The 22,488-nt window shown below is 44.4% G+C and overlaps 1 protein-coding gene across 3 annotated transcripts in view; it reads right to left on the reverse strand.

Moving 5' to 3' along the window:
• Positions 1–2,740: 2,740 nt before the first annotated feature.
• The window catches only part of FBXO21 (F-box protein 21), a 40,965-nt gene continuing 21,217 nt past the window's right edge, over positions 2,741–22,488 (reverse strand). The window contains exons 9-12 of one of the 3 annotated variants that reach the window (XM_053588133.1): positions 21,983–22,115; positions 16,321–16,532; positions 13,672–13,829; positions 2,741–5,164 (exon numbers count right to left, since the gene is read on the reverse strand). In XM_053588133.1, the coding sequence (XP_053444108.1) occupies positions 4,974–5,164; positions 13,672–13,829; positions 16,321–16,532; positions 21,983–22,115 (694 nt within the window). In that variant the 3' untranslated portion in view covers positions 2,741–4,973. Of the gene's footprint in view, positions 5,165–6,546; positions 7,376–13,671; positions 13,830–16,320; positions 16,533–21,982; positions 22,116–22,488 lie in introns of those variants that run through there. The other 2 variants (XM_053588134.1, XM_053588135.1) reach the window with 2 other exon arrangements.

Genomic DNA, 22,488 nt, shown 5'->3' on the forward strand with positions numbered 1-22,488 from the left:
CAAATGTGTTTATGTGTTTATTGCAGCTGTCCTGTCCCTGCTTCACCATGGAAGGGGCAGGGGCGGGGGTGGGGTCAGATAGCTTTTTTCATCAGCTGCAGGTCCCCAAGGAGCCACACTGGGCAGAGAACTGAGTTGGGCAGGACATAGGGCCTGGGTGGGAGGAATGCACAAGGTGGTGCTCACCAAACCTTTTGGTCTACTCCTGAGCCCACAGAAGACATCTGCCAGCATCCCCTGGAGTTAGGGTGTGGACCGCTCAACTCGAGTTCTGCCTACTGTGGCAGAGATGACAGATGTGACCTGCACAGTGAGACCTCTCCTTCCCTTCTGCAGCCATCTGCCATGGACACCAGGCATTTCCAAAAACAGTGAGATCTGTCAGGGGACATCCCCACTGCTGCTACATGCTACTGAGGCCGGGGCAATGGAGCCAGACTGGCAGTGTCTGTGAGAAGAGCACCCTGCAGTGGGCTGTGGCAGTGGGCAATAGTGGCCACCACACCGCCGTGTGGCATGGGACTGGTCACAGCAGACCCAGCTTGAGGAAACCACCAGACAGGTCCCTCCACACTCACGCCCCATTCAGGCTAGAGGAAGGGAGAAGGCCCCCAGTGCTCGGAGTCTCTGAACGTCTGCGTAAAGCCTACTCTACCAACCCATCCCCTTGCCCAGTATTTCGTGAACAAAAAATTTCTATTGTTTTTGAGCCATAGTAGATTTTTGGGTCTATTTATTATAGAACTAGCATAACTAATACAATCATTGCTGCATGGCCATAATACATTTATTCTATAATTATACATGATTTTATTCACTGAAGGGATGTCCTTTACCCTCCGATTCTAAATTTTCAGAACTGTAATGTTCAAGGTTAAAGTTGTTGCCAGCCAAAGGCTAAACCACTGAGGTAGTTGCTTACGCTGTCCAGAGTGGGGATGTGCGGAGCTCATGCTCCGTGCCTCCGGGAGGCTCCCAGATCATGTGGGTTCCACATCCGGCTTTCCGCCCACCCACAGCAGGAGGATTCGGTTTCCATCTAAACTGTGGAATGCTAACCTACTTGCCCTAGCAGAGGCCAGCAACTATGGCCCACAGGGCTAAACCAGCCTGCAGCCTGTTTTTGTATAGCACTTGAGGCTAAGAATTTGTTTACACTTCTAAAAACAACATGCAATAGAGTCAGAATATGGCCTGCAAAGCCTAAAATATTTACTATCTGGCCCTGCCTTTTAGGGCTGCTGGGAGGATTACAAAGAGTTTAGGCCAGTGTCTGGCTCAAAGTTAGCACGCAATACCAAGTGATACATACAATGCAGCTATTAAAGTCTCCAAAAATACTGTTCCACAGTGAAATTCTACATTTTTTCCAGGTGAAAGTTCTCTCCTTCCCTCCAAAAAAAAAAAATAATAATAAAATAAAATAAATAAAACAAAACATTGAGGAGTTACATCTTGATTATCATGGCCAAATACTTTTTTTTTTTTGTAGAGACAGAGTCTCACTGTATGGCCCTTGGTAGAGTGCCGTGGCCTCACACAGCTCACAGCAACCTCCAACTCCTGGGCTTAAGCGATTCTCTTGCCTCAGCCTCCCGAGTAGCTGGGACTACAGGCGCCCGCCATAACGCCCGGCTATTTTTTGGTTGCAGTTTGGCCGGGGCCGGGGTTGAACCCGCCACCCTTGGTATATGGGGCCGGCGCCTTACCAACTGAGCCACAGGCGCCGCCCCATGGCCAAATACTTTTAAATTAAAAAGTTGCTGGTAGTCCAAGTTCACTTACTTGGAGTATGGACTAAGGAAAAGGAGAATTTCTCCATCACAGCAGAGACCTAACGCAGCAGCAGAAGGCCTGGAACTTGGCAGCTTGGCTGAGTTTAATGTGCCGAGAAGATTAAAACACTTAAAAATGAGAACAAGACCTTAAATAGACAGTATGAAATGTAAACTGAGTTGGCAACAGTTCTTCATGCTGGTTTTCTCAATAAAACCATTTTGCTGTGTACATGCGTTTATAATGAAGATCGATCTGTTACGAGTCTCGGGTGGAAAAGACGTGAAGTCGGCAGCCTTTCAAAATCTGGTTAGGTGGGTAATGTTTACAAACGCGAGGCTTGGCAAAACTGCTCTGATTAGAAGGTAGACTTGTGTCAGATAGAAGTGATGTCTCGCTGAGACAGTTTCTCAAAGTCTGTCTGCAAACACTGGGCCCTTGGGGAAGACACTCTATCTATGCTCTCCTCTTAGAAAGTCACGGTACATGTCAGTATACTAAAGGTCAGGAGAAACACTACCGTACAGGAACAATCTGCTCAGCCCATAACCCTCCTCCCCTGGTACATAAACAGTAACATCACACACAGCAGTGCTTCCGGGGACATTTTGGGCGCACTGCATGTAGCATAACCAGTCAAGTCCACTGTAACAAAAACACCAAGAACCTTGGTTTTCCCTCGAAAGGATTTGCAGTTTTCCATTTACAGCAAGTATCTTAACATAATTAAAAAGGTGCAATCTTTGCACGATAACCAGATACTCTCAAACATTATTAATGACCTTATAAAATTGATATTTAGCAAGGAAATCCCCGTATAAAGTTACCATGTCCCACTCAATAATGTTAAGACAAACTCAGTAGAGCCAATTTTTCATGTTCAGATCAGAAGAGAGGTAAGAGACCTTCTATCTTCGTTAGGAATGGGTGTTCTGAAACGAAACTGGGCAGGCCACTGGTGTGGTTTCTCTGGATAATTTCCATTTATTAATCATTATACAAAAAAATCTTGGCATTCATTTGAAGAGAAAAGAAATTACTATATCCAAATATTTAATATTTTAACATTCTGAAAGTTCTACTTTTATAACAGGGCTTTTTAAAATGGAGAAAACTTTTGGAAAAATTTTAAAAAGAAACTTATGATTTATTAGAGTACAGGATCCAAAACACGTTTTTAGAAAAATATAAAGTGCCCAAATACCAACTTACACAGGTGATACAGGCTTCCTGGAGCCAAATGAAGCATTCATGAAGAAACACATTTAAAAACAGTCTAGATACATATTTACAGTTGAGTCAGTAAAGGTAAAACCATTTTTCTTGGCTTTGATGTTATTCTAACAAAAAAAAAAGAATCAAACCAGAAAACCAACATTATAACTCTCAGCATGCGCCACAGTCTCTTATTAATGTATCTCATTATTATTAATTCCTTATCATCTAATTTTACCTTTAAAGGAGAGTAGTGTAAAATACCCCCAACCTCAGGCAAGCTGAGTGTTGTGAGTGGTCACATTTTCAAATGTAAGTTCAAATCATCTGACTTTGGATTTGACTGATGGGAAACATAGGTACTAGACAATAGCTAATTCAGGCTGGAAGGAGCCGGATGGCCACATCCCCATCTCTAATAATTGCTTAAAAACAGCCTTCACTTGCTATCAAGTGTCTCACGTGGCTTCCCCAAATCCCGGTCATCCCAGGGCTCCCAAAAGGTCAAGGAGAAGCCGTCATTCAACATGGAGTGAGAAAGCTGCATGCAGATGAGTGGACAGGCGGCACGGCTGACCAGATCACAGCCCCTAATGCCTCATTCATGAGAGCAACTGTATTATTTTCAAGGTTGATAGCAAAGTAACTAAGTCCAACTCCAGAAGTTAGCTTCTACTGGTTAATTACAAGATCAGCTCGCTTGGGAACTGGCAGGCCCAGAGAGGTGGGGATTTCGGAGCTGCGTGAAGACACGGCACCTTCATGCTCAGTCACTAAGGTGGAAAAGGAGACGGTGGCATCTGAACACCAAGTCAGACTCTCCGGTGAGGCTTCAGAATGGGCTCTGTCCTGATGCTTTTGGGACACTGGTGGCTTGAGAAAGATTACACACGTGTCCTTTCCCACAACTCCAACGTTCTTAAAGGTAAAGACACTATTTCTTTCTCCTCACCACACTCAAAAAGGTCTTCAAGTGACTCTAAGGAAAGATGCAGGGCATGAAACCACTTTCTTTCTTTAAAATTTTTTTTAAAAGGTTCATTACTTCTTTTTTTTTCTGGTAACAAAAGCAAAACCCCATTTTAAGATCTGTATGTCTCCTACTACAAAAAAGAACTTATCACTGATTTAAGACCTATTCATGACACAAAAGCAGATTTTTAAAATTAAAAAAGAATAGTCATTCTAAAGGGAGGAATACTGGATGAATGTGGAAAAATCCATTCAAAAAGGCCATTACTATGTATTCTCTCCAAGAATTTTATGTAATAAAATAGAAAACTAATGATTTGCAGAGATTTGCATAAATCCAAGAGAGGAATATGGAAGGGAAAACTGTTATTCTCCCAATTTAAATTTAAAAAAAGATAAACATTTGAAATCTGTGTTTCGCGTAATAGAAAAAATAAATTCAAATCATCCTAATTACCATTAGCTTGTTAATGTCTCCATTTCTAAGATGCTGCCAAGATAGTGCAGAACTTTACCCCTGAATATGCAACTAAATTCAGGGTAAAAAGACAAACAATCCTGACTTAGGACTGCACATGTTCCATCGAGAAATCAGAAAGAAATTATTGCAAATGTATAACCCCATCTGTCCTGCAAATGAAATGTTTGAGACAAGTGTAGACAGACATTAAGAATGGAAAGTGAATAAAAAGAATGCTTATAAGAGTGTCGACTGTGAGACCTCATGAAGACAGAATGTCACAAACTGTCACCACAGGACAAGCATACAAGCCATGCCACTGACACAGTGCCTTTCAAATTAATTCACTAGTGTAGGCGGAGAGCGACATTGTCTTTGCAGCTGTCGGAGAGCACACGTTACTCAAACTTAGTAGGAGGCAACCAGCATTACTGGGTAAGTGGCTTTCCTGGTGTTGTGAACCCAGAAGGATCCGTGGAGACATCTTCCGGAATCCTGTTCTCTTGGCAGGTAGCAGCAGCAGCAAAGGTACAATGTCCTCTACTAGACGTTACTCGTCTATGTTCTCTTTCTTTGCACTGTAAATATTCTGCACCGTTTCATAGACAAACTCCAGATCCTCTGGATACCGGATCTCTAGCTCTGCGTTGGGGATGTAGTGAGTGCCAGTAAACTCTGAGAAATAGCGTCCCACATCAGGGTGCGAGATTTCTTGAGGCTCCACATTATATTCCAAGTTTTCTGTCAGTAAAGAGGCACACGGACAATCTCATTAAAATGTAAATTTCTGCAGCACCTTTATTTATCCAGAGAACCTTGTATCACCCCTTTCAAGTGGCACTTTAGAGGTGCAGGAGAGGGAAACATTGAAAACCGGAGGATGTTTATGGAATCAAGAGGTGACAGGAAAAAGGCAACAAGTGGTGATGGGGAAGGTGGGCTGGTGGCAGGGGTTCCCCAGGAGCTCCAGGACTGGACTGTTTTCCTGTTCTCTGAATAAGATGTTTAGCTCCAGCAAAACCCCAACAGAGTCTTTTGGCCACCAGCAAACTAGAAACTCATCATGTTCCTCTGACTTGACCCAACAAACAGCCAAAAGTGCGGGACAAGAGAATCCTCGCCTGCTCATTTCTTGCCAGTGGTTGGGCTTCTGAAGCAGCCGGGTCAGTTGGTGACAAGTCTTATCCCTACTGCGATTAGCACCAACAGGAGCCCTCTTTCTCACCCATGTTCCTCTCAACAAAGGCCAGCAGCTGCTTCACAGGGCTGCTGAGAGATCCAGAAAGATGAATGGGAAAGTGGTTTGCATCTCTGGATCCGGGTAGATACTACTCTTTGTGATATCTCCTAAGAAACACACACAAGCCTCTCCCTGCTCTCTATTTTGCTATTAGAAAAATCGAAATAATTTAGAATAGAATAATTTTAAAAAGATAATATAGGCCAGGTTTTTTTTAAAGGCTGAAATCCTTTCACATGGCTCTTTCCCAAAATATATAAAACACAGCTTCTCCATAGGCCCAATGAGAGGAAGAGTTTTATATGCCCTTCCTTGTTGGCCACTGAGGCCTGGCCCAAAACGGGGTGGTCTAATCCCCCCAGTTCATGATCTGGCCCTAGGAAAGAGCAGAGCCAGGCAGATTCTCCCACTGTCCCCAGGACAGCCTCAGTTCTGCTCAGCACTAGGCTGTCCTTCATATACCCTATCCGTCAATTAATTCAAGTGAGTCTCCAGGTGATGCCACCACTGGGCTAACTAATGGACACAGTGCAGCATGTTATTTTTTATTTATTTATTTATTTATAGAGACAGAGTCAGTCTCTAGTCAGTAGGGCGCCGGACCCATATACCAAGGGTGGTGGGTTCAAACCCAGCCCCGGCTGAACTGCAACCAAAAAATAGCCGGGCGTTGTGGCAGGTGCCTGTAGTCCCAGCTACTCGGGAGGCTGAGGCAAGAGAATCACTTAAGCCCAGGAGTTGGAGGTTGCTGTGAGCTGTGTGACGCCACAACACTCTACTGAGGGCAACAAAATGAAACTCTGTCTCAAAACAAACAAAAAAATAAACAACACTCCCCCCCCCCAAAAGCCCCCTCAATACTGCTAAGGAAATCACATACAAATGTGCAAAGATGAGTGCATGGAAGTTATCTTAACAACAGTTATGAAAGAAAAAGTGTAAAAACATTCCTACTATAGGTCACTATGTAAGTAATTGCTGACATGAGTTCAGCAAAGTACTAGGCAGCCAAGAAAATGTGCAGCCTGTTTTCAGATACTGTGGGAGAGGTGGGGTAAAAATACATATTACTCAGAAAACGCCTGGAGGGCCACTGTCAGGGGCTGCTCCATTAAGTGGCACTGCCACACAGTCTACAATGGGCACTTACCATGTGCCGGGCCGTGTTCACAGGCACCATGCCATGGAGCCACCCCAGGAGGAGTCCCCTCCTGGTTCCCCTCTGCAGCACCAACTGAAGGAGCTGCCCACGATGCACCCAGGACTCAGACACAGACAGCTCAAGTCCACAGCTGGAGGGAATGGGACCTAAGAAGAACCTAACAGTCAGGGGGGAGAACCCAGAGCTTGCTGCTGCCAGGAGAGGGGGGAGACTGTGGTTTAAGGACCTTCCAGTTTTCCAGAAAGGAAACTAGGTTGTCTGCTAACTGATCTCTCTACTGTTACCAGTAGATCCCTATAGATGGTTTTACTTTCTTATGTTTTACATTTTTCAAATGTTAGAAATGGGAAAAATCAATAAATATAAACAAACAACCTGCAAATGTTTCAGAGTGCCACTGGGTAAGAAAATGCCCCTTCCTGTCACTGCCCTCTCCCTCCCCACATCCAGGAACGCAACCAAGTGGTGAAGCGTCACAGGCGTGTTTCCTTGGGGAGGCTCTGATGATTCAGTCACGACCTGGGTCTCATGTTTGGATTTTCTTGCAGAGCTGCACAGAAATATCAGAGAGAGGGCATAGAACCTGGGAATTCCACCAGAGATAAAACCCCTTTTGCTCTCAGGGGACTGGCATTGCCAGTTATTAGCAGGCAGGACAGAGATATTTAATGTAAGAAGAATCCAAGCAGGTAATTTAGAACAACTGCTTTGTTGCTGGTTTGTCTTGAGTAGCAGTTCTCATTGGGGACAGTTTTTGCTCCCAAAGGGACATTTCTCCAGGTCTGAAGACATTTTTTAGTTGTCATAGTTGAGAGCTGCTTCTGGCTTGGAGTGGGAAGAAGTCAGGGATGTTGGTAAAAATCCTACAATGCACCGGACAGTTCCCACAAGAAATTATCTCGGCCAAATGTCACTGGCACCAAGGTTGAGAGCCCCTGCTCTAGAGAAACCCAGCCCTATGTTTTAGTGTTGTTTCTCTCTCTCTTTTTGTTATGTATTTTTTATCCATAATACAGGTTATTATCCATAGATCTGCCAGGACCAGCTACTGCACAGAACTCTGCCTCAGGCCCCAAACAAGAGTCAAGAAAAGTTCAGGCAGGAAGTCTATATATACTTAAGGAAGATTCAGTACTGTTTCATGTGTTTATTTTTGCAAACTATATTCAAAGCATTTATCAGCAAATGGCTTATTTAATAGCAGCTGAGTATTCCACAGCATACAGAGACCCCAATTACCTGGTGAGTCCTTACGAATGTGACAAGCACCTTGCTATTTGAACAAGGAGACCACAGGCCTCCATGCACATATGTGTTTAGGGGTCAAGGGTGGAACTGCTAGGTCAGATGAGAATGAGCACTTGAGATTTCTGCAATTTAAAGAACAGGACCAAAGTACTCTCCAAAAGGGCTGTGACCCTTCATGCTCCACCCAGATGCAGGAGATCTTCACCCACCTCGCCACCCCCGCCAGCACGTGTGGATGCCGTGGACTGTTTGTGCGTGGAGTGGGAGGCATGGGGTTGGAAAGTTGAGTTTGGGAATGTCTAACAAACAAGAGAAAAGGGAACTAACAACTGGTGAGGACGCAGCATGTCCCCAGCATTCTAGATGGTACCTTACCATCACAGACAAAATACATTTAAGAGCTTTATTTTCACGGGCAGTTGGATTCCCAACCTTCCAACACAGGCAGCTGACCTAAACTCAGAGTGTCTGTGACAGTCACTTTCCACAGTATCTGACAAGTAAGGTGGAGGTTAGCAGAGGAGCTGGGGTTCCCTAGGTAGGGCCAACAGGGCACTAACACACACCCCCTAGTGGGGACAAAAATCACACAGAAGCACGGTGCTGCGCGTGCCTCTTTCTCCCTTAGGAGTTAGGGCGACCTAACACACTGAGGGGGGAATTCTGCCACTGTGCAAACTAAAACTATCGAAGGCATCTCCGTATGCGGTTAATAATTCACCCCTCAACTCTCTGCGGAGAGCTAATAATCAGAAAAGCATTTCCTAATGGGTTCTACCCACTAGAGCTAAAGTTTGAAAACTGAGAGCTAGTTTAAAGACAAAATAAATTTAATACAAACAAATTAATCCAGAAGTGTTCAAAACGTATTTTATTTATTTATTTATTTTTGAGACAGAGTCTCAAGCTGTCACCCTAGGTAGCGAGCTGTGGTGTCAGGACAGCTCACAGCAACCTCCAACTCTTGGGCTCAGACGATCCTCTGACCTCAGTTTTTCTATTTTTGATAGAGTTGGGGTCTCATGCTTGCTCAGGCTGGTCTTGACCTCCTGAACGCAAGCAATCCACCCGCCTTGGCCTCCCAGAGTGCTAGGATTACAGACGTGAGTCATTGTGCCTGGCCTCTTAAATATATTAAAATATATTTAAATAAATGTTTTTAAAATTTAGCCTTTCAAGGTCTCTATTGGCTAATATGTGCTAATTTGAGCATAAAGTTGTCTCACATGATTATAACACAATGAGTAAGTAAAAACCCAGAATCTGTGGTAGGGGCAGATGGGGAGGAGGGAAAGGAGAGACCGGGAGGGAGGGGAAGCTCTATTCACAGGAGCAGAGAGGAGCAGTAGGAAACCCCCAGTCTCGTATGATAATTTAGGCAAGGATATTAAAAAGGCGCTGGAACTAACCACAAAGTGAAGGTCACTGGGGAACTCGGTATTCACAGGACATCACAGGATGATCCCATAGGTTTCCTGTTAATCCCAAAGGGAAAACTGTTCCCTATGGTAAGTCACTGTCTTAGCCAACTGACCAAACTCTGCCTTCCTCAGTGGGGCGCTGAGCACCAGAAGCCTCTGGATGAGAAGCAGGTGGAGCCCAAAAATACCTGAACAGATCTAATGAAGCCTTGGACTTCAGCTTATAGACGATACACAGATAAGGAAATAATAAGACAAATCCGAGAAAGTTAGACAATTTGTAAGAAACTAGCCTGGATTCTTCAAAAAGTCAATGTCATATGAAAAAGGAGGGAGAAAAAGGATGAAGAATGAAGAACTATTCTTTAACGAGAGACTCAAAAGAAATGACAATCAGTACAGCACATAAATGCTGGTTGGATCCCAATTTTTAAACAAAAACAACCAAAAAAAGATATAAAGTTATTTTTGTGACAACTGGGAAACTTGAAAACTGGCTGAATTGTTAGACATTATAAAATAATTGTCATTTGTTATGTGTGATAATGTAACTGTGGTAATGCAGAGAATGTCCTTGGAAGACGCACGATAAAGTACTGCGGTCATGACGTGTGCAATATTCTTCAAGGTGTGCTAAAACTAAAATCTTTATAGATAAATATGGCAATTGTAATTATTGAAACTATTGGAGGGTAAATAAGGGGGTATTTGATATATTCTTTTAATTGTTCTGCATGTTTAAAATGCTTTTGATCTAAAGTAGTAAAAAACAAACAACCTCTAACTCATTACACTCTTTCTCCTCATCTCATTGCTGATCTTTCTGTTCACAAGCTGTCTCTCTCTGGGACACGATTCCCTCCTCCTGGCGGAATGTCAGTGTCTCAGTCAGTGCACTCATGGAGCTCAGGGTGGGGGAGGTGTGAGTCATTCAAATGACAGAAAATGGACGTGCTCCGACTGAAAGGACAGGTGCCCTGATCTGAAGGAGGCGGGGGAGAGGCAGGGTTGAGAAAAGCTTCTGAAGGGAAATGACATGAAACCAGACCTGAAGCAGGAAAGCGGGCAGAGCCTGTCAGTCAGGAGCAGGTGCGAGTGCGAAGACCTGCAGGCAAGCAAGAATGGTGACTTCAGGGAACAAAAGTGTTTCACAGGGCTGGAGTTGAAGGGGCAGGAGCAGGGACTAGGCTGTATGGAAGGGCCCACACCCTGAGGGCCTCATAAAGCAGCACAGGCCACCCAGAGGGAACTCTTGATAATCAGTCCGAGCCCCAGATACGTGCTGGGAAGATCGTCTAGCTACTGCTGAGGAGCCACCCTACCTACGGTGGGCAGGCCTGGAGGCAGATAGCAGGAGGTGGGAAGTGGTATATAGAAGCAGAGGCATAGATCACAGCAGTGGAAATGCAATCTACATGCGGGAGGCAGAGTGGTGAGGCCTTCAGCTAGCTGGATGTGTGATGGGGTCAAGCAGAAAGAAGCAAGAGATGGCCCCCAAGGGGTGCCATCCAATGAGATGGGACATGCAGGAGTGGGTGTGGCAGCATGAGTTCAGGGGTAGGAACATGTCGAGAGCTGCCTGCAGAACTCTCCCAAGATCTCTCCACATGCAGAAGCCTGGCGGGCTGTTACAGAGGCGGGCACAGAGCACAAGATGGAAATGTGGCTTTGGGAGTCACCAGCACACAAACAGCTAAAGAGGCTGAAGGTGAAGGAAGGAGATAGCCCAGAGTAGAGTACTGGGGAAGGAGAAGACCCTGAAGAGCACCACATATTGGGCACACCTAGGGGACCCTCTGAAGGAGCCTCTTCCTTTCCCACGCAGCAGGCTCTCAGGAGGCGCTTACTGACTGACTGGGTGCTAACACCACAGAAGCCAGCACAGTAATAACTCTGTAGGCCTAAGAATTTCCTGTCTCAAATGTAAAATTAAAAAGGCAATGTACTAACATTATCTATAATCATTCAGTTGCATCTCCATTTTAGAGATGGTAAAACTGACAACCAGATATTAAATTCTTTTCTAAGTCATTACAGTAGGACGGCACCTGTGGCTCAGGGGGTAGGGCGCCAACCCCATATACTGAGGGTGGCGGGTTCGAACCCGGCCCCAGCCAGCTAAAACAGCAGTGGCAACTGCGACAAAAAATAGCCGGGTATTGTGGCAGGTGCCTGTAGTCCCAGCTACTTGGGAGGCTGAGGCAAGAGAATCATTTAAGCCCAAGAGTTGGAGGATGTTGTGAACTGTGATGCCACAGCACTCTACCAAGGGCAACATGTGACACTATGTCTCAAAAAAAAAAAAAAAATTAAATTATTTTCACAGTCATTACAGTATTGTGATTGAAACTTTACATAGAAATGATTAAAGATCAATTTCTGAATCTTCAATACGGATACTGGACAAATTCAGAACACCTAAAAACAAATGTGTGTTTTTACCGACTCTAAAAAGCCCATTTTAAAGTTTCTAGAAACTCAAATGCCAAACATTGAAAGTCTTTTTTTAATTTAATTTAATTTTATTATTAAATTATAGCTGTGTACATTAATGCAATCATGGGGCACTATACACTGGTTTTATAGACCATTTGACATATTTTCATCACGCTGTGAAAGTCTTAATGTCAACTCTATCCAACAGACAATGATTCCACATGGTGAAGCAGACACTGGCCCATAGTGGTAATGAAAAGAAAATTTTAAGCTATATGATATATAGTATAAAATGCTTACCAACTGGGGGTATAAATTCCAGCAAATCAGTCAATAATTTTCTAATCATTTGTTGATTTTTAGAAATTGGTAGTATGTTTTTGTATATGACACAGCTTCAAAAGTTAAATAATCTTGTCAGAGCTTTCACGTAACACAGGGAGCAATGTTACAACCTTATCAATAGGGTAACCTTCTTTTACCCTGTTCATAAGGGTTAAGTGACCTGCAGTCTCTATCAACAGGTTTTTCTTGCTACTGTTGTTACAGAGAATCAAGAATCCTTTCTCAGCTTCTGATAAATTAACCAAAAACTTCTCCAGCCTTTTTGAAGCTTCTGAGATTTTTATGCATCTGACATTTCTATTGTCAGATTTACTAGAACTTAATATTGTTAGGACAAACCTGAAGTTTTCGTCATGATAGTCAATGATAAGGCTCTTTGCCAAGCTGCCTGGCTTCAAATTCATACTGTCTAAGTTAAAATGAAATGGCTTTCATGTGCCTCAGTCTCCTCATCTAGAAAATGATGATGGTTCTCAAAAAGAGTTAATACCTTAGAACAGTGTCTGTCACAGAGAAGTACCATGTTAGCATTCATGCTCATTTTCATTAATAAATAAAATGGGTTACTATTAATTAATGTGCATGAGGCAATGAATTCATCTTACTAAATAAAAGGAAGTGAAATTCAACAGGGACAAAGAAATAGGGAGACTCATACTGAAGAGAGGAGTGAGTCCCCTGAGGAGCATACTTTCTTGGGTCCTGTGGGGAAGAGCTCATGGATGGCGCTGGAGAAGGCATTCTTGTCTCTACCCTGCCTCCACAGGCTCTGTCAGTCCCCATCTCAGATTTGCCCTAGGCTAGAACCTATCAGGGCTCACAGCAGCGCCCTAAATACCTCCCAAACCTGACTGAACACCTGTTAGCTCTCTAAGGTGAGCTCACAGCCAAGGCTGTGGACTGCAGTTCCCACAAGTGGACACATGAGGGCATCTCTGGGGAAGCAAGGCTAGCAGCCACCACCTCCAAAACCCAGAGAGTTCTAGGACAGCTCCCCAGGACTTTAATCCAGGCAGACAGTATAATTAGGGTGGGGTGGCCCTCCTTTTCTGGGGGGAGCCAATGGCAGGGTCTGGGAGGCAGGACTTTCAGGAATTTGACTGGCACAGGCAGTGGCCAATCAGATTAGACAGCAGCAATAGCACTAGCACAGGGTCCTGGCTGTGGGAGAGGCAGACCAGGGATGAGAGTGTGTGGGACTATTTAACCGTGGATGTGGCTGCACCAGGGCAGTCCACCCATGTTTAGCTGAATATCAGTCCCAATGAGGTTAGCCGTGGGAAACAGCCATCATTGAATATATTAACCACCCCTGCCCACAGCATCTGAGTCCTCACACATGTGTTTGAAATAAACCTAGGTGCCATTAAAGGTAGAAACAGAACAAGCTACTTACCTTGGGCTGCGTATCTACAAGAACCATCCTCCACCAGAACGTTATAGAAAGGCTGATGGTGACCGTGAGGCAGGCTATGGACGTTCATGTTTCGGATCCACTCATGTCCCATCATGCAGGTGGGGTCCCAGCCATAGATCACACAGTTGTAGCCATACCTAATCAACACAAGAGCACGACAGATCAGGTCCCTGGGACCCAGTACATGTAAATGGTTTGGCTCCTCTGAAGCTCTCGTTCTTACCAATATACCTGCTTTCACTCCAGGTTGAGTCATTTTTCAGGATGCCCTGCCCCTTTTTATGAACACCTCTATTTATCAACATAGGACTTCATTTGGAAAGGAGAATAAACTTTTCAACAAAGAGTGATGGTTATCCAAATGGAATAAGGTATCAGGACCCTGGTCTGACAACAATACACCAAAACCAGTTCTGGTAAAACAAAGACCTGGATGTACTATGCAGGACTTTTTTTTTGAGACATAGTCTCACTTTGCCCCTGGTAGAGTGCCTTGGCATTATAGCTCACAGCAACCTCAAACTCTCAGGCTCAAGCGATTATCCTGCCTCAGCCTCCTAAGTAGCTGAGACTACAGAAGCCTGCCACTACACGTGGCTTTTTCTTTTAAAGTCAGAGTCTCACTCTTGCTCAGGCTGGTCTCAAATTCATGAGCTCAAGTGATCCACCCTGCCTCAGCTTCCCAGAGTGCTGGGATTATAAGCATGAGTCACCACACCCAGCCTTATGCAGGACTTTTAAAATATATTACTTCTTTTTTTCATTAATTAATTAATTAATTAATTTTTGAGACAAGAGTTTCACTATGTTGTCCTTGATAGAGTGCCGCGGCATCACAACTCACAGCAACCTCAAACTCTTGGGCTTAAGCCAGTGGTTCAAACCTATGGGTCACAACCCCTTTGTAACAGTGAAAATACGCTGCGGCATTAGGAAGGTTGAGAACCACTGGCTTAAGCGATTCTCTTGCCTCAGCCTCCCAAGTAGCTGGGAGTACAGGCACTCACCACAACACCCAGCTATTTTTTGTTGCAGTTGTCATTGTTGTTTAGCTGGCTCAGGCTGGGTTCGAACCCACCAACTTTGGTGCATGTGGCGGGCACCGTAACCACTGTGCTACAAGCGTCGAGCCAAAATATATTACTTCTTAAACAAGGCACTAATAATAAAATCTGTAAAGGAAAAGACTAATTTGACATTGACGTTATTAAAACTAAGAGACTAATGGGCTCTGATTCAAAATTTTAGGACAGGGCGGCGCCTGTGGCTCAGTCGGTAAGGCGCCAGCCCCATATACCGAGGGTGACGGGTTCAAACCCGGCCCCGGCCAAACTGCAACCAAAAAATAGCCGGACGTTGTGGCGGGCGCCTGTAGTCCCAGCTACTCGGGAGGCTGAGGCAAGAGAATCGCTTAAGCCCAGGAGTTGGAGGTTGCTGTGAGCTGTGTGAGGCCACGGCACTCTACCGAGGGCCATAAAAGTGAGACCCTGTCTCTACAAAAAAAAAAAAAAGTTAAAAAAAAAAAAAATTTTAGGACAACTGGGGAAACATTTGAGGAAGTTAAAGAACTTTTAAAAAAATATTTGACATGTTTACCTTTCAGAGATACCTACTGAAATAGCTACAGATGAAATGACATGATACTTGCTTCAATTAATCCAGGGAGAAGAGTAGAGAGAGTAAAGACCAACCAGGGAATCGACCCTACTATGGGAACTGCTGACGCTAGATGACGGGAACATCACCTGGTTCATTATACTCCTCTCTATTCCTATATGTTGAAAAATTTCCATAATAAAGTTAAAAAAAGAACACAATAAAAAAATGAAAACACTAGCCCAAAACTGGGACAGGTGTGCAACAGAGAGACTAGTATAAAGAATAAAAAACAACTACAAATCAATTAAGGAAGACTAATAACTCAATAGAAAAATAAAATACGTGAAGAGGTACCTCGTAAAAGAAAACCTGGATGGCCAGGAAACGGATTAAAAACCTCAACCTGTTTAGTTATCAGGGAAATATAAATTAAAACCACAATGAAATATCACTTGCCATTTACCACGTAAGTCCATTTATTGTTAAAAGTCTGACAATAACGCTTGGTGAGAAAAGGAACCTCAGCTCCGGCCTGCTGGTGGGATATAAATTGGTCCAATCACTTGGCATACAATTTAGTTTTGCCTAGTAAAAAAAAAACAAACTATGTGCATACTCTATGACCCCAAAAATACCTACCCACAACTCAGATTTGAACTGATTGAGATTAAAGGACAAGAGAGCAAGAACAACAAAGAAATGAGAAAAAAAACTCTTGGCTTACAGAGCGGCTTCCATCTTTCTGCACAGAGAAGGGTCAAATATCTAAAGGCTGCTAAACACATCAGAAGATCTCAGGAAAGGGAGTTGTTGCTTAAAAAACACAAAGGTTAAAGACAAGGTTCAGCCGTTTGTCTTTCCTGTTGTGGATACTCAGTAAATAATCGATCAAAGGCCCACAGCTGCTTCCAGAGGCCAGTTCTCCTCCGACTATGTGGCTGGAAACTGCTCACGAGGCGCGCACGCATGTATCCTCCGCAGGCCCTCTGGAATGGACACGGCGGGGCAGGGTGGATCAAGCGCACTCACCTCTTATGCTTCATAATGAGCCCGATGGAGTAGCAGACATCTCTGTGCTTCTCATCGGAACGCAGCTTCACCTCCACGCCTACCTCCTCCTTTTTGCGCTCTATGTGCTCTAAAGTGTGCTGCACCAGATAGCCCACTGCCCCGTGCTGCCCGGGGTCTAGGGTTTGGATGTGCTGGAGGATGTCAAGCACCTTCAAGACAAGACAGAAAGACTAGGAGATAATATTTTCAGCTAGGCCTTTTCTTTTTCGCAGCTTGGGTTTTAGACCTACCTACGTAAGCTAACAGAGTGGCAGGGAGTGGCTGGTCATTCATTCTCTGAGCAACTCTTACCAAGTCAGCCCTATGTATGCCCAGGGCTGGGTTGGTTTTAACGCTGGCAGCTGGCCAGGACATCCCAGTTCCACCAGTGTGAATATAAAGAGCTATTTAGGAACTGGTGCAGTGGATGAGCACTGGGTGAGCAGGCAAGGGTCTGCCATGTATGGGCACGTCTGGATTAGGTGGACTCTACCAAGGTCTAGCATTCTTCATCAGTGTAGAAATCCCAATTTTTTTTTTTTTTTTTTGTAGAGACACAGTCTCACTGTACCGCCCTCCGGTAGAGTGCCGTGGCATCACACGACTCACAGCAACCTCTAACTCTTGGGCTTACGCGATTCTCTTGCCTCAGCCTCCCAAGCAGCTGGGACTACAGGTGCCCGCCACAACGCCCGGCTAAGAAATCCCAATTTTTTAATACACAGAGAGGGAACTATTTGAACCTTCCAATCTTGAATTGAAAGGAAAAAAATAGTAAACTGCTTTAGTCAAGACCCAGAGGATGTTTTGACATAAATGCTGGATAAGATGGACAGGGTCACAGAGAGGGCACCAAAGGGACAGGGTTCATTTGGTGGATGATGCTGTATTAGGAGGAAGCCACGTGTATTAGGGTTCTGAAATCCTCTGGCCACTTCAGTGACCTAACTCATAACAGGATTCAGTATTCCAGTGGGCAGTGGAGAGACCACATCTACACAGAACTCAAAGTAGTAGCTGGGGGTAGTACAATTGTCTGACTCCACTGCTACGTTCTACCACCTCTACGGAAAAATTAAAATCCAAATAAAGTTTTTAAAGACCCCACCTAGGGGGTGGCGCCTGTGGCTCAAGGAGTAGGGCGCCAGTCCCATATGCCAGAGGTGGCGGGTTCAAACTCAGCCCCGGACAAAAACCACAAAAAAAAAAGACCCCACATAGACAACAATTATTTAGCACTCCTTATGTTTACAGCACTTGACACAAGGTCCCTGACAAGTTTCTCCTTCCAATTTACTGAGTCCTAAATCACAGCCTACTCAGTAGGTAAAGCAACCTGGTTTCTAGGCCTAGACCTATCAGAATTTGTTTCTTCACTTATCAGCTAATGACTGATCATCGTCCCAGCTATGTTTTGAGCTGGTAAAAGTATTGGGGAAACTACAGTATAAGGAAACATAAGATGTTGTTATTTTAAAACCCAGTCTTGCCTTCCACACTAAGAGCTGAAAGATCTTAATATATACTGAACTTATTCCCTTCTGGTCACTGTCAGGTCCATCATGTTTTGGTCATTAATTTCTTGACCTTCAAATTGGGAGTTAATTTTAAATGGAACAAAAAAAGATCATTAGTCACTGCCATCTTCCAGAAGAGAAATCATGCTTAGTGAAGGTAAATAAGTGGCCTAGATCACAGGCTGTGGAGACATGAAGTCTCAACTGCCATCATACCAGGGCAAGAGTAGAAACATTTAAATTAACTACTAGAAAAAGTCTCAAATACATAAAAATGGGCAGAATGGTATAACTCAAGTACCTCAAGAATCAACTGATAGCTACTCCCTATCTACTTCCCACCTCCGGAGGGCACTTTTAATTTGGGGATACTAGCAACTTTATTCTCGTACTTAAAAGCATCCTATCTAATAAAAATAATTTATTTGCAGAGCCTACCCTTGTGTCTTGACTAGTTCCAATGAGTTGCTTTTCTGACCCTCTGCTGGGTCCCCTCCTCCCCCAGTTCCCCTCCTTTCCTAGTGCCAGCCACACCTCCTCACCAATAAGTAAAATGGTCAGAACTTTGGTATCTTCAGAGCACAAAGGCAGTGCAGATAGGGTTCAGGGATAACTAGCTCTCGTTCCCTGGACATGTGGCTCAGAGTGAAGGGCAGCAACAGAGAGGACAGTGTGCTGCTACAGGACTGGCGTGTTTCCAAAGGACAGTGCTGATAGCTGGACACTGCTATCCCCAACCAAACACTCTAGGCCTAGAATCTCAAGAGCCCACAACATTTGGGGTGGATATCTTGGAACAGAGTTTATCACCTGTGACGCACACCCCTGCAAGGGTGGGGAACCTGGGGCCTTCTGGCCATTGAGTGTAGCCTTTTCACTGAATCCATATCTTACAGAACAATTCCTTTCATTACAAGGGGTACATGCAGAGTAAGATGAAGTTTTCTTGCCTTTTTTGGCGCTTAAAAAAAGAACAACCTTGAAACTAGGAGGCTGCAGGACCCCACCGCTGCTTGGAAAACTTCTTCCATAAAGGGTCAAAGAGGAAATATTTTAGGTCTTGGGGGCCTTTTGGTCTCTGACCCAACTACTCAACTCTGCCACCGGAGCTTGAAAGAAGCTACAGATAGTAAGTGGACAAATAAAACCAATTCCCAAAGGCAGACAGTGCTGTCCTGCAGGCTGTCATCGCAGAGCCTTGCTTGTCCATTTGAACTCCAGGTGTCCTCAAGGCTCTCGGCTCTATTTGCTTGACATCCATTTATCTGCGAGACTGTTACTTCTGGGACTTGGGGTTCTGGATCCTGATGCTGGGAGCCCTTGCCAAATGGTGTAGGGCAGCTGCACTCAATGGCTCCTTGTCAGGACAAGCTGAACATATCCTAAACCAAACACTTTCTCTGCAAACAGGCCTACTCTCCAAATAACCACTTTTAGAGTAGGGCAAACTGTCCCCTTGTTAGAAAATCTAGATAACCTCTTTGAGTCTTCTTCATTCATATCTAAAAATATTTGGTCATTTCTTAACCAGTCATTAAAAATTTTTTGGAGCACTTACAGTGTGCTGGGAATTGTGCCGAGAGCATGGGGAGTGGCTACAGTTGGGATCAAAAAGGATGTGGTTTTGTCCTTAAAGAGCATGGTCTAGTGGGGAAGGACCACTGACCAACAGCTACCACAGACTCAGAGAAGTTCTATGAAGGGGGCACACAGGCATGACAGAGCTGACCTCACTGTGCACAGGGACCAGGAAGGGGCTTCAGAGGTGGTGGAAGAAGGTGAAGCTGATGAGGTGAGCCGGCAGAGCTGAGGGTGAGCTGGCAGAGCTGAGGGAGTGGCACAGGCCTCTGGATGGAGATGAGCACATGCAAAGGACAGAAGCAAGACAGCATGGCCCAGCAGGGGACACAGCTGGGACAGCACAGAGTACCAAGGGGCCAGCCACGAGAGATAGGGACAGTCAGGTATGCAAGGTCAGACTACTGAGAACTTGTAAGCCATACAGAGAAGGACAAGTCTCATCTTCAAGGTAACTGGCGAGCCAATTAGAGGCGTCTGGGCCATAAAGTGATGTGACTGGCCACCTTATCTATGTCAATAATGGGTTCACAGGGTTTCAAGAGTATAGAAGGACACCAAGCAGGAAGCCTGTGCACCACCTAGGCTGGAGAAGTGCTGTTTTCAGGGGACCGACTTTCCCTGCCTGAGAGACAGAGTCACAGGAAGGTGCATAGTCGATCCTTGAACAAGTTGGTCTAGAGCCCAGGGTCCAGGCAGGAAGCCACTGATTTGGCAGCCAACAGCATACAGGTGGTAATGGGAGCAAGGAGAAGAGATGACCCAGGAGAAAGGTGTGGGGTCAAGAGTCTAGAACTACCTCCAGTGTACATACAGCCTTGGAAGGAAGACAGAGGACAAGGAAGTAGCCAGAGACCACAAAGCAAAAGGAACAGAGTGTTTTGAAGCAGGAGTGGCCCACAGTGATCAAGAAAGATAAGGAAAGAAAAGTATCTACTGGATTTGACAACAAGGAAAATGGTTTGAGCAAAACGGGTCATTGGCCTCCTTGACAAGAACAGGGCCTGTGGAGGCGTCATGGGAACAGATCCTCCTGTTCTGGGGAGTGGGTGGGAGGTGAGATGGTCATCGAATAGGTAAGAACTTTAGCTGAGCGGAGAGGAGGGAGAAGGTGACAGCCCCAGGGAAATGCCTGGAGGAGGGTGGACATGGAATGTTCTGTTTTTCTTCCCAAAGAGGGAAAAGGAGTTTGCCTTCAAGAGGAAGGCCACCTTTCCCACTAAATGCAAAGAGAAAAAGAGTAACTACCAACTCAAATGAGAATGCAGGTCTTGCAGCAGGAAGGAGGGGAAAGTGTCTGCTGGCTTCTTCGGAAACGCTCTCGCTTTAGCCCATATACCTGGGGGTCTCAGGGTGGGGGGAGGGGGAAGCTGCCAAAGTTGAAGCCCGGTAAATAGTGACAGGAATTAGTTACACCAGGATTATCAAAAACACATTTAAAAAATGAAAAACTAAATGATTAAATCCTGGACAAGAGAGTAGTATACCAGGTGGTAACTTCAATAAAGTTTACTTTTCTAATAATTTCTCTACCATATTACATGAATGTTCTTTTATTTTTTCTTTTAACTAAATCAAATTAATTTTTTTTTTTTTTAACCATGAGTTACCAAGAAATACATGGATGTTCTGGGCTACAGATGACATCTTTTCTTAAAACAGGAGATTTTCTCATGTATACGTCCTTTCTCAGAACCATTTTAGATCTTTGAGGTTATGAATTAATGAGACAATTTAAATCTAAGCAATGTATAGTCAGTTCTTTTCTCAAGAAAGATTTTGCCTCTCTCTAATAACATGGGGAGCTGAGTTTATGGTGATGGCTCTGGGAGAGCTCAGAATTAAATTCTCTCACCAAACTGTTTGAAACAAACAAAAAGGATTATTAACAGATCCCTAGGGAAAAGCCAGGGTGTGCGGGGGATGTGCACGTGACTCTGTGTGTGCTGGGGACCTCCACACCGTGGCCTTCTCAAAGTGTTCGCTGTTGGCCAAAGAGGGCCATTACAACACTGAGAAAATTCAAGTGCAACAGAATCAAAATTCAGTGGTTTTCAAAGTCATAACTAGTCCTTACCTAATCCAGTGGCTGGACCTGAACATAGCTAAGATCCAATTTTCCTGTGTGACATGGGTATCCATCTATGGCCAATGCAGCTGCTGACTGCACAGCTGGAGGCTGAACAGTCACAGCTCTGCTTCCTCTTGCTGAGTGAGGTGACTTGGGAAAATGGTGTTGGGGACCTAGTGGGCCAATGGTGGGAGCAGAGACTATGATTCTGGGGCTTAAGGTACTGACCACAAAAGGAACAGGCAACTCCTATAGAACCAATTGTACTACTACTACCAAGAACTGTAGAACCATTTTCCTTTGAATAAGATGAGAAAGAAAAAAAAATCTAACTGGTGGGTCAAGATTGGGAAGACTTTGAATAAATTTATGTTTACTCCCCATGTAATACAAGGATAAGCTTGTTACTGCCGCCTTTAAAATCTAGGACTCCTCTCTCTAAAGCAAGTGCAAAGCATCAAAGTAAAATAATTACCTTCTCTGGCCAGATTCCCAGGTGGAAGTAGAGCCTTGCTTGGAGGAGAAGCAGCTGCACCTGGTCCGGGTACATTGCCAGATACAGATCCAATGAGTCTCTTAGGAGCTGGTACGACTGGTCGATGCCTTCCCTAGCAGAGGAAAAATCATCTTTGTCTCATCCTGTGTGTTTTGCAGCCTAGACCCTCTTTTCTAAGATCCAGATTTTAAAAATAACTGACACAAATCCCAAGCCTTTTTTGATTCTGATATTTCCTCCCTGTTCAGCAAAGAGATACCACTTATATATGTTCTTAATAAAAAAAGAAATACACAGTATAAGTTTTGTACCCCATTTTGGTGATGGGTGATAAGCACTAGTTTAAAATTGTAAGCATTTTTATTAGGTAGATACTTCAGTAACACTGTACATAATTTTTTTTTTTGAGACAGAGTCTCACTTTGTTGCCTTTGGTAGGGTGCTATAGCATCATTGCTCATAGCAACCTCAGACTCTTGGCTTCC

The sequence above is a fragment of the Nycticebus coucang genome, chromosome 4, assembly GCF_027406575.1.
Source record: "Nycticebus coucang isolate mNycCou1 chromosome 4, mNycCou1.pri, whole genome shotgun sequence".
Lineage (NCBI taxonomy): Eukaryota > Metazoa > Chordata > Mammalia > Primates > Lorisidae > Nycticebus > Nycticebus coucang.